Source organism: Morone saxatilis, unplaced genomic scaffold (assembly GCF_004916995.1).
Source record: "Morone saxatilis isolate NCDOM2014 unplaced genomic scaffold, NCSU_SB_2.0 Contig18, whole genome shotgun sequence".
NCBI lineage: Eukaryota > Metazoa > Chordata > Actinopteri > Moronidae > Morone > Morone saxatilis.
Genome location: NW_023339740.1, coordinates 12560627 through 12573566, shown reverse-complemented (window position 1 = coordinate 12573566; position 12940 = coordinate 12560627). Strand labels below are relative to the sequence as shown.

The 12940-nt window shown below is 38.4% G+C and overlaps 1 protein-coding gene across 1 annotated transcript in view; it reads left to right on the top strand.

Moving 5' to 3' along the window:
- Window positions 1–12940, top strand: part of rargb (retinoic acid receptor, gamma b) — a 32685-nt gene that overhangs the window by 2113 nt on the left and 17632 nt on the right. The window contains exon 2 of the mRNA XM_035661549.1: window positions 8816–9232. Within this exon, the coding sequence (XP_035517442.1) occupies window positions 9064–9232 (169 nt within the window). The 5' untranslated portion in view covers window positions 8816–9063. The remainder of the gene's footprint in view (window positions 1–8815; window positions 9233–12940) is intronic.

The window sequence follows — 12940 nt, the reverse complement described above, 5'->3', positions numbered from 1 at the left end:
AAATTAATCATTTCAGCTTTCAATACATTTTACTTATGAAGCTTTATTCTCGATGCTCATAGAAACAACAAACTAGATAAGTAAAACAAACATAATAGAAATAATAAGCATATATGTATATAATTAATTAAAAACCTATTAGATTTATTGATGAAGCTTAAATGCACATGACTCTACTATTTAATCTTCTGATTTTGTAGTGTAATAGTCTTTTTTATGTGTTTTATAGAAATGTGCTGTTTTAGTTAAATTCATTTTTTATGTAGTTTTTTTTAGTAAAAAGTCTGCAGAAAGTTTTTGGCTAATAATTCAATTGAAGACCTTTTCCATTGTATCTAGCATAACAGTATAGTCAGATTGTGTAGCTTAGCATAAACACTAAAAACAAGTAGAGCTTCCTATATTATTATTCCATATTTTGTCTCATTTGGAAATGTAGCTTTAATATGGGATTAATTATTTCTTGGCTGAGTGCAGTGACTTCCTGGTCCTGACAAAGCCAGGCTAGCTGTTAGCTTTATAAGCTAAGCTACCCTGCTGCTAGTTTAATATTTACTGTACAGACATAGTCAGATATCGATCTTCTCATCTAACTCTCGGCAAGAAAGATAAATAACGTATTTCCCAAAATGTGAAACTGTTGCCTTAGAGTTGAGACGTGACCAAATTGATTATCAACTTTGTCCTCCTCAAACTTCTGTCATAGTTTTTTTTTTATAGCCTCTATGAATTAGGCAAGGGAGATCAGATCCTCTTTACTGGAAATCATTTTAGTAAAATTAATGTCTGGCAATCTTTCCGAAAGATGTTCCAAAATCAAAACGCCTAGAAAATGGATATCAAATGTTGTTTCGAGGCCTAAAATATACATCTGTGTGTACATTGACTGAGCTAACAGCATAATGGCTGGCATAAAATATGTGTTTGCCACAGCTAGAAACATTTTGTGGTTATAAGATGGCTGTTTGACACTGATGGTTTATGGCCCAGCAATATTTGTATTTCTCAAAAGACATTTTTACATGTCAGTTTGACATAAAATATAGTACGGTCATTTGTTGGAAAATCTAATTATGTTGTTTGTGGGTGATGGTGCCTGTGTTTTTTGTCCTCTGTAATAGTTTCTGTGTGTCAGTATGTGCATTTTCTACTCAGAACAGCTCATCTCTGGCTGCATTCTCTCAGAATAAGCCAGATTTGATTGTGGTTTCATGGTTTACTGCTAATTGTCCCTGCTGAAGTCATGTTTTTCCTTGCACTTGGCTGTTTTTGGGGAGTTTTTAGCCTTCATAGCCACTCAGAGTCTGCCTTATAGTTTACTCTCTACACAGAAACTCTGTGGTTTAAAACACAGAGATTGTATTCAAGTTTGTCCTCTTGATTTTGTTCCTACTATCACACACTAATGTCTCCATAGATACATCCACAACCTGAACAAAACCATAAACTTTCTTCTGTTGTGCAAGTCAGCAGTGACTAAGATTAGATTATGTATAGATTTCAGAATAAAAGAGAAAGAATAGCAAATAAGCAAAGCTCATATCCACAAAAGAACCTCATAAGATAACAAACCCAACAAATCCAAGAGAAAGCCTGTAGCACTTGAATATTCGCCTGTTTTCCAGCTGACTCACATTGCTCTGAATTGAACCCACACACGGGAAGTTTGGAAACAGAAAGATGACTAAATAGTGGGGAAGAGGAAAAAAATCAATTTTTTACTTTCTATTTACTGACAGGAGAAAAGTGCAGCGGGAAGGAGCAGACATTTCAGTTCATGCGGCCTGTTCTCGGTCCAAAAGATCAAAGTGTGTTTATTATCAGACAAACAGTTTTTTTTTGTCTTAGACAAGTCTTCACACTCTCACTGGGGTGAACATCATCATCATGCAATCCATCTGATACGCTAGCATTAAAGACTAATTAACCACATGATTAAACAAAATAAAGGACATCATTATGTGATGTGGGGTGGAGCATTTATACCTTCTGGTTACAGTTTGGAGTCACTTAAAAAGACGGCTGTCAAACAGCTCAGTGCAAGAGAGGAAACTTCTGGACAAATTATACGCACAGCATTAAAAATCACAGGCCAGGAGCTTCCATCCCTTCCTGAGATCTATACCATTAGACTCACAGTATTCTTCAAGACTCCTCCCCAACCACAATCTTTTTTAACTTTCTTCCTTCTTTTCAAAGACTGAAAAGTGTCTGAACCAGGACAGCAGGTTCTGCAACAGCACCAACTGTACCCGGCGCCCCTTAACGCTTGAATCATCACTGTGCTGCAATTATTCCTGTCTGTGACACACTGTAAGGGTATGTATACCATGGTACACACCATAGCTAGTTGTGCTGCTGATAGCTTCCCCATGGCAGTTGTTTCAATTATTATTACTATTACTTAATACTTATACTTGCTCCTTAAGCTGAATTTAATTAAACAACCCTGAACTGCCAATTAAACAAAATGAAAATTAAATAACCATGTATCTTTAAATTACTTTATATGTCCTAAAGTACTCGTTCACTAGTTCCTTTTGTTCTTGTTCTGAATGAGCTCACCAAACCAAACTCCCATCATCTGTGTTGAAATCTTGGAAATTTAATTGACGCTGTTTCAATTTCATGGAAAATATTAACATTTCCTTTTTGAACTTTTAATATTTATCTAATTTCTTCCATGTTCCTTTGTAAACTTATCTGGCTGAAATAATAAAACCTGGCAATATGCTTGTACTCCTTTGTAGTTAAGCGTGGTTGAAAATTCCCCATTGTGCACACAATGCTTTGCCATAAAAATACAATGCAGACCGGGTTTTGTCTAAGTGTGGAGGTAATAGGGAGGTTTTTTTTGTCATATTTCTTTTATTATTGATAACAGAGACATATAGACAGTAAATATGGGTCGCAAGAGAGAAAAGAGGGAGACATGCAACAACCCGATTCAGATGAGGTTGAGGAATGTTGTTATTACGTATGACGTACACATACACCCATACTGGAAATAATAATGCTAATTATGGTGCTGCTGGATACAACCAATGTAATTTGAAACAGAGAGGAATGTAGTCCTCTCCTCTCACATGAAGGTGTGTGGTATATTTTAGTGTTTGGCTGGCTAGACAGGGTGGACACGAGGATGCAAGTACAAAACAACACAAAGACATTATGTTCATACACAGAAATTACATCAAATGAAAGACATTTAGTTGACTAAAATAGTCTCAGATAATGCTGACTACCAACCAAAGATATGGAACCACAGAAATAAAAAACACAGATGTTCATAACAGACACAAAGTTTAGCTTACTAAAGTCAAGATCACCACATCAAGAACTGTTTGTTTTACCGATGATCTATTCATACTCTTCAATGTTTATTGACTCTCTACAGTCAGATTCAGTTTAGAACACAGCTTATAACATTACATGAGGGACTCAGCAGCATCTGAATGAAGGCAAAAAGGACCAGTAGCAGAGACAGAAGAGCCAACTCAAACCACAGGGCGTCCAGGAACTCTACTACCACTACATCCACGCTTACCAAACACTGACGAATGATACTCAACCTGCAGTCAACGCTAGTTCTTATATTGCAAAGAGAATTCACTCATAAATGTCAGTAAAACTGATGTCTATATGACATTGATGTGGGATTTTATGACTGTAGAGAGTAAGACAGTAAAAATAAAGAGGGATAAACTCTTAAGGGATAAGCAAGGATTGTTTAGTCTAAGGAGGAGCGTTTAAAGAGTTCTTGTTGTAACTGAATATTTAACTATTCTTTTCTTTTATTCCAAAGCAAAGAATAGTAAAATCAGTCTGATGCATACAGACGTGTGCAGAAGTACTGCAGAAGTACTGCAGGAGCACACGGGTAATGCAACTGTTATTGTTGCTGCCATTGTGAAGCTTGTCCAAACAGTAAGAACAGGGCAGGAAACTATTAGTCCTTTCAGACGGATACTGTGACCTGGGAAAAACCTGTGTCTGCATGGTCAAATGCTAACACGCATTTGTCAATCTTCCAATTATGCTACTGTCGGGGGTTTAACGTTTGTCAAAAACCTTTACTCAGCACTGCTCAGCCTAATTTCTAAGACTATAAAATGTGTGGTTTGCATGAGGAAAGTCAAGAGTGTATGTATTTTTTAAATTAACCTACACACCCTGATCAAGCTCCAGTTTCTGAACACTTTTAACTGTTCATTCACTAACCGACACATAGACTTCCTATTACCGCACATTTCTCATCCCTAAAAGTGGACTCATTATGCTATAAAACTGAAGATTAACTGTAATTCTCCAGTCATCTACTTCCCTTAAAATGCCGCACCACATTTTCTCCACACCAACAGGACATTTTTTTATAATGTACCAGAAAAAAAAACAACTGAAAATGTAACAAAAATGTTAAATCACCAAAGATTGATGCATCTAAGAACCCAACAAAGCTGTTTGCTGCCATTGTGTTATGCAAGCATTTAATTATGTACAGTACATAAATACATATAACAGAGTTAGAAAAGTGTGTGTATGAGAAGAAATGAGTGAGCAATTCATTTTAAGCCATGTCAAAGTCTAGTTTAATGTGAGGACCCGGCTCAGGATACGTCCACACTAACCTGCCTAAAATAGAAAACACAACTTTTTCTCTGCATTTGAGGTTTCTGTACCGTTTGTATGCTTTTTTTATCAAATGACAGAGTTTTTTACAGAGAGGATGAATCTAAATGTCTAAATCTAAAATGATGGCTTAGTGTTTTTTTGTCGACGGAGACTGTGTGGCAGTAAAGTTAAGGATCTTTCTGCCGCTCCCAACAGAAAGTCTATCACAAATAGATTAGGTCATTAAGATGTACTTGATTTCATCAGATGACTTTGTAATAGACTTTTTTCACAGCAGCCATTTTTACATGAACTAGTAGGGTAAACACAAGTTTTGCTAATGATACCAATCCATTTCATTTAGTGTAGCAGAGCCTTTCCATTGAGCCTTAATGGACTTGAATGCAACCGAACCCTAATTAGTATCATTGTTAACACCTGTGTTTACCCTGCTATTTAATGTCAAAATGGCTGCTGTGAAAAAAGTCTATCGTATAATAAAAGCGAGAGTGCCTGCCTGATCAGCAGGTAGTATTTATGAGTTACCAGTTATCAAATCATTATTTTGTGCATGTTCGGTTGTCTGACGGTCGGTGTCTGTCTCTCTGCTGACCAGATGTTGGCTGCGACAGTTTTGTTGTTCGCCAAATAAAATCATTCATGCATTTTTGTATGAGCAGAGATCTTTATGAAAACAACCTGGGGCAATTTTCAATTAGCCTACTGCTTACATGCAGAACGGAAATGGTGGCAGTGTCACCTTTCACGAATGATTGTTGCCCGCAAATTGCGAGTCCTGTGGGCCTATCGCGTGCTCATGGTGACTGCAAGTATGACGTTTGTTTTGATTAATTATGTTAATGTCAAAGTGAACGAAGAGAAATGATGTTGGGCAGCTTGCATGTTGCTTATTTGGTGAGGCAGGCTCCTGATATGCTAGTCTGGACATAGGTTGTTTTCACATGTAAAATTACATTTTCAAAGTAAGCGATGACGTTCAGCTATGTGTGTGTGTGTGTGTGTGTGTGTGTGTGTATAGTTTCATAACTGTAACCTCAAGCTGATTTGAGATGGAAAAACCATAAAGTTCAGTCACATTTACACCCAGAAAACCAGATCCAGATGATGCTCCTAATAAGCACTTAAAATGTTGTTCAAAAAATTGTTTTTGTCATTTCAGCTGTTTACAGCCAAATGATGTTTACAACTGTTGCAACAATATCTAGTTTGATGGAAGCAAAGTTGACAGTATGTAGTGGCTTGTTGGAAAAGACAGAGAGATGGAAAGCCCCATCGTTCTTACACTAAAGCTGTTTTTAATCCTCACAGTCTGGGAAAAAGGAGCATCAGTTGTGTGTGTGTTAGTGTATTTGTGTGTGTCTGTGTGTCAGCAGGACCAGGACCAGGTGACCCAGTCTGACCTGACCCAGCCAGGTCTCATAAAAGCAGCATTGAGGCCTGGAGGCCCGGAGACACAGCACTGCTTTTGTTGCCCTACCCAAGGTGTATTCCCCCTGGAGGGAGAGTGAGGGGGCGAGGGTGTTACTCATTAGAGGGAAAGAAACCATTCCTTGGCTTGGGCGCACATTATTTCATAGTTTATTAGTGGAAATAAAACCGTTTCTTTATTTTTATGTATGTTTTCTGCAACCACTCGGCCCTTTTTTTCTCCCTCCTCCCATGCTGCTTTACCACAGTCCGTTCTTTCTCTTATTAATCCAGTTTCCAGTATGGCTCTAATTAATAGGACTCTGTTCACTTCTTACACATGGCCTGCCAGATGCTTGAAACTCCCTCCTATGAGCTTTCCCTCCCTTTCTTTTTCTCTGTTTCCCTCTATCTTTTTCCATCTTTTTTTTCAGCTTTCAACACTTTATTTTTTCTTCATCCCAATCCTTTTATACATCTGGCTTTCATACCAGTGATTTCAGTCTTTGAATTTGATTGGTTAAAGAGTCAACTTGGAAGGACTCAAAAGCTGCATCTGTGAAAGGATCCTCCGTCCTATATTTACTCCTTCATTCTTCAAGGTCAATTGCAGCTTTCAATGGTGCTTTAGCATGTGTGAACGCAGTGTGTTTTCCACTGATTACTTGCCCATGAACATGATTAAAGTCACAGAACATCTGTGTGTATGTTCACGTCTGTGGCCTACATGTCTGTGCTTGTATGTTTCTGTGTTCTACTCTTAGAGAGGCATGTGTATGCATGTGTTTTTCAAAAGATGTGACCATTCCCCACACCATGTCTGTAATGACTTTTATAATCACTACATACTTTGTCCAACCTGGGTTTGACATTCTTTGATGGTCAAACACAAAAGTTCTTTGTGAAAATAGATGCAGGGACTCTCCCTAACTGGCCTTCGCAGTGAAGAAAAACCACAGCAGAGCCAAGCAGTTACAGAAAAAATGTCAATATGGGAAATATGACTTTAAAAACAACACTCACTCCGCTGACTTTGTGGCTTGTGTGTGAATGTGTAATACGCACTGTATGTGCATGTGTGTGTGGGAAGAAATAACTGCTGTAACAACAAAAGGATATAGAAGAATTTGACTCTAATAATAGTAGCACAGATGCCTAATGATTAGTCAAATAGTTTGTCCACCACATTTCTATCAATGAGCATAGACTATTATTTTTATTATTATTATTTAATGTTTTATTTCATTTATAGTCTAAAATGTCCTGATATCTAAAAAATGTCTTATTGTTTGTGTATAATTAACTTTCAAGAACACCAGAAAAGATGAACCACCCAATAACATACTTAAAAATAAGAAATTCTGTTCTGACTTTATTGTGAATTTAAGTATCAACTGCCAGGTACTTAAAGGGTTAGTTCACCTAAATTAAGAAACATGTTATCTTAGGATATGGAGCAATGATGTCTGGAGCACATTTAGAGCTTTTTCATCAGAGTAAACACATTTTTTCATTTAGCTCTTGTGGTATTGAGCCATCCACACAGTTCTGGATGTGTTTGTCCAGGTTTTGATATGTCCACCCAGTACAATAGATTGTACAACATTTGGTACTTCTTTGTACTGAAGAAATAGTCCCTATGAAAACTTTTCACTGAGAGGTCTAGATTATGAAAAAATAAGATAGAAAAATTAAAATTAACAAAGTTTTTAACCTCCATTGTCTATTGAACAAATAAAACCATAATGTGCATGGCTAGGTAACACAAGAGGTAATTTAACTCCATATGTGGAACAGTTTACTTTCTTCTGTGTGTAAATTACATACATGTATCTTGTACTTGTACGTGTTTGTGAACCTGAGTTATCTACTTTAAAAGATAGATTACTTATTATTAGTTTCTCTCCCTATATATATTTTTTTCACTCTGATTAACTATGTATTATATTCATCGTAGTAGTTCAATAAAGAACATTTGTAAATTCATATTATCACTCTCTCACCCACCCCTGGTGCTTGATTCCCATGCCGAAGCAGGCCCAAAACAACAAGACATTCTTTGGCCGGGCTGTATTTACCACAGCTCCACCACAGAGAGTTAAGCTCCACCCACTCATGAAATCACTGAAGAGGATGAGAGAGTCATAGAGAAACAAGAGGGAAGGGCTGCCCTCATTTACCTTATTGACAGGGTCACAGAGCCACTACGTGAGTCCTCAGAGACAGGGAAGGTGAGACACTGTGATCATCACAAACCTTCAGTGGTTTCAGCTTCAGCCGAGGGTTTATGGCATTGGTTAGAGTGAAAGTGAGTGGGTTATGTGTGATTGTTGTTGTAAAGGGTTAATTGTACCCATGTTGTGGCTGGCTGTTCTCGGGCAGGCTGGCTAGAGTCAGGCTGGCAGAGGGAACAGAGAGACCCTTTATAATACAGTTCTGCTGATTGAAATCATATGGCATCGCCTGAAATCATTGCACTACTTTGAAGACAGACAAAAAGCAGGAGAAAAGTGTTGCACACACTCTGCCTCTCTGCCCTGTCAACTCTTTCTTCAACGCTCTTTTTGTTCTTCATCTTGTTCGCTTTTATTTCTCATCTGGAGTTCACTTTTGAGTTATTTCAGGTATTGCTCTTGTTACAGAAAGTAACTGATATTTTTATATGAATTGGTGATTTGACTTGAGGTGAGCTGTTAAGCCACTGTGCTCTCTAGGTAATAACCAGACTTTGGTTCCAGTTTCTAACCCCTTGTCTTTCTCTTCCCTCCTTTTCTAGAGTCTGGACCTGGTCAGGTCTTGGTCACGTGGTTCCTTCTCTCTTCCCAACTCTTCCTCCCTCCTCAGCATCCCTCTCACCTCTCTGCAGCCAGACAGCAGAGAAGCCAGCAGCTGAGAGGGGCTGAATGGCACCAGCCCATTTCAAACTCACCATAGGCCCCTGACGAAGACAACACAGGAGGAGGAAACAACAAGACAGAGTCAGACAGAGACGATTCACCTGAACCACTAGCTGCAGTTTTCACAATGGCAACCAACAGGGAGCACCAACTGCGTCACATGACTGGCTTCCCCCGTGCTATGTACCCGTTCACCTTTAACTCCATGCGGAGCCACTCCCCCTTTGACTTACTGGCCAGTAGCCACCTCTTTGGACGGTTTGGGGCTGACCTTCCCAAAGAGATGGCTGCATTGTGTGAGTAATAAAAATTATGTATTATTAATTTACACAACTTGCACAAACAACTGGAAATTTGCTACACATTACTGTAATAGAGCGTATTTCTCAGAAAGATGTGTGTTTATAAAAAGATTTTCCATTTGGTACATGTCATGAGTCCATTACATAGTGAAAGAGATTTCTCCTAACATACATACATCTTTAACCAACTGGAAAATACAATGTTACATTCAGCTGAAATCAGATGCTAGAAAAAATGTGTTAAAAAGTATTTTATATAATCATGAGGTTTTCAACTGGTCCAAGGTTCAATCAAGAGGCAAGAAATCCTAATCCCACAGCCTTGCCCATGACAAGACAGTGTGCCGAATATCCATGTCCTGACCAGTCCTGTTTTGTGTAAAACAGTGGAGACTCTCCACAAATTTGGAAAAGTCTTCAGGGCTAATTTGAGGTCATAATTAGGCTTTAAATCATGCACTGAGGAGAGAAGAGAAGAGAAGAGAAGAGAAGAGAGTTTAACCATGTGGTAAACCGGGTGGATGGCAGAGAGGGCAGGCTGGAAAGAAGAGCAAATGTAACATGGTTCCTTGTGTAATTTGTGTGATCATTTCAACAGATAGAAACGGAAATGTAAAGAAAGATGAGACTCATTTCAACTTGCTATAAGAGTGTTCTTGGATAGAGACCATTTGGAGTCGCAGGGGGCGCTATTGCACTTCACAGTGGCTGAGCAAGACCACAGAGTCATTGCAAGAGTTTATAGAGGGACTGACAACATTGTGTATTTTGATAAATAAGGTTGATGTTAAGAGTGTGTGACACTTTGCTTGCTTATTCTATTTTCTGTAAAAGTCTTACCTTCTTTTTGTAATGTTGTTGCAGTGTAATGATATTACTCAGACATTACAGGGTCACAACACTATTTCATTACTATTTTATGTAAACTGTGCAGCGTTCATATCAAACACTTTACACAGATACATGTTTGTCAAGTATCTCTCATCCTGTAAGAGTGATATCAGGCGTAGAAATACCTGCTGAACACTCCTGTCAGTCAGTGTGTGTGCAAATGTGTGTGTCACTGTGTGCACACATACTGTGTTCAGTGAGCAGCTGTTATCTGTTTATCTGCAGTCGTTTTCTGGAGACTCGGGCCCAACAACCAGGCTAGTAGCTCTCAGAATGTGATTACATCTTTGACATGTTGCCTCTGGGACTTTTATACATATACAGACAGAGACAGAAAGATATGAGGGGACACATTATGTCCGTCAGGATAGATGACAAAAAAGACAAAAAGAAGGTCAGGTACATACAGAATATCTAAATCAGTCACATTTATCTGTTTAAATGTATGTGTTATATATATAGAGAGAAGAAATAGTGCAGTTACATGGTGTACTTATGTAAAAGAAATGTGTAAATTCAGGCTAATATAAAGTTATTTGAATTTATTTTTAAGTGAATTGGACCATATTGCAAATGTAAAACAGATCAGTGTCAGTAATTCAACACCAATGCTTCAACAGCTACTTTTCCAGATAATTGGGTTGCTTGCTTTACCATGTTCATCTTCAAAGTAATTACAAATCAGAGTGTCATTACTACAGAATTTAGCATTTTTTCTGTACCTCTCCAACCCAGCTAGCTTGCTGACTGACAGTATTAACTGTATTAATTGTAACTGAGAGTTAGCGTATTTCTACCATTGACTCCTGTCTCATAACTGTATACAAACCTACATCCCTTTAATAAGGTGCAAACTTACTGTACGTCAGCAAACACAAGATATCTTCAGTGTTAGCTTACTCCTTCTAACATCTATCTAATATGCAGAGCAAGTGTAAGCTTGTGTGTAAGAGGGGGTAAGTGTAAGAGGAGGCATTTACAGTCATTTCTTGTGTGGTAGCTTGTTCATCAGACTCTTCACATCATAATCAATCAATGTCAAAGGAGTTGACACATTTACCCATCAGCTAGATTTAAAACATTTGATTAACTCTGTAGGTATCCCTTTTGTTGCGGTTAGCCAACAAGGTATTTCAGTTCTGATTATTTTCATTAAGGAAAGCTAACCATGCAAATAATGAGACCATTATTTATGATCAAGTGAAGCTACAAGAAATTACTTATCTCTCATTAGTGCAAAGTGAACAAAATTATACAAAATTACAGTCGAGGTTTAAGTGGGATTTGTAAATTAATTCAATCCAGGTCCTAATCAGTGCATGTGGAAGACTGGACTTTGTTCCCTAATGAGATGAAAATCAAAACGTCCCTGCACTTGAAATTAGCGGATATCCACATCAAAAGCTCCCTGCACTGCATTCAATCATACATTAAGCTCTGTCTTCTTTTCCTAATAGCAATAGGAACTCACGACCAACTCTTTTTCACCAAAGCTTTTCTGCCCAGTGCTTCCTGGAATTATGATACCATCTCTGGATTTTATTCAGGAATAAGTAAATATTTCTCAGACACTTTTTGGAACAATGTATTTTGTCTTTTCTCATGACATCAGGATCAAAATTCTGCCTACATTGAAATCTCTTTTTTTTATGAAAAGGAAGAAATCTCACTGTAGTGATCACGAGGAAAAGAAGTGTATTTTTCCACAATGAACACAATGTCCTTTCGTAATTTCTGTACTAGTCACATCTTGTTCTTTGTAATGTTACAAGTGTGTGTGTGTGTGTGTGTGTGTGGTGTGATATTAGTAACTTGAACCTAAAGGCACAGAGTGAGGCTTGTGTGTTTTTCTTTGTGTCTTTCATCACAGGCACTCTGTTTAAGCACATACACACATAATTGTCCATGCGTCCGAACACACATGCACAGGATGCACAGGAACGCACATTTCCACTGCCACTCTGTGGGCTGCACATTCCAACACCCATGAATATCACGAACTAGCAGTCCGGCGCTCCTTGCCTCACATTTGTGACTATATTTGTGCTCCCGCTGATGACCGCAGTGAGACTTTGTGCAAATATCTGCGGCTGAGCTGGAGGAGCTGCTGCTGGAGGAACAGACAGAGAGAGAGAGAGAGGCCATTGTTCAGCTCTGTGTGTTTGTGTCAGACATGACGACTGGATGAATAGCCGGAGAACCTGATTGTGAATAGTTGTAATGTGACTCGACCCTTTTGCAAATTATTTGTGTGCATGTGAGAAAGGCAGAAAGCAATTTGTGCAACTAAAATAGTGGGAGTGAGCGTATGTTTTTCTTTAAAGTAAAAGAAAATTAGGCAACTTTTTTTTTTCTTCCTCACAATCACCCTGCATTTGTGTGTCTCTTTCCTCAAAGCAGCAACAGGGGGCAGGGTGCTGTGAGGCGGGGAGGGTAATTGTCTCAAGGTGTGGAGAGAGCTCAGCAGGCTGATACTATGCAGCTCTGCTCCCTGCAGTGTGTCATTGTAATGTGTGTGAGTGTGTGTGGCTCTGGGCCATGATGGTGAAAGACAGGTAAAAAGTCCCCAATCACTGAGAACAAGAAGAGGAGGAGATAACTTAAAGAGCGCCTGCAAGATGATCCTGTTATTCTCCATAATAATAATGTAAAACATATAAAGAAATGGATTCAGGGAGTTGAGATAAATATAAACAAACGCACAAAGAACAGGAGAAAAACAAAGAAAAATAGAGAGTTGTAACACACATGAGCAATATGAAACATATGAAGCCACAGGCAGGACAATTTGGAAAGTGTGTGTGTGTGTGT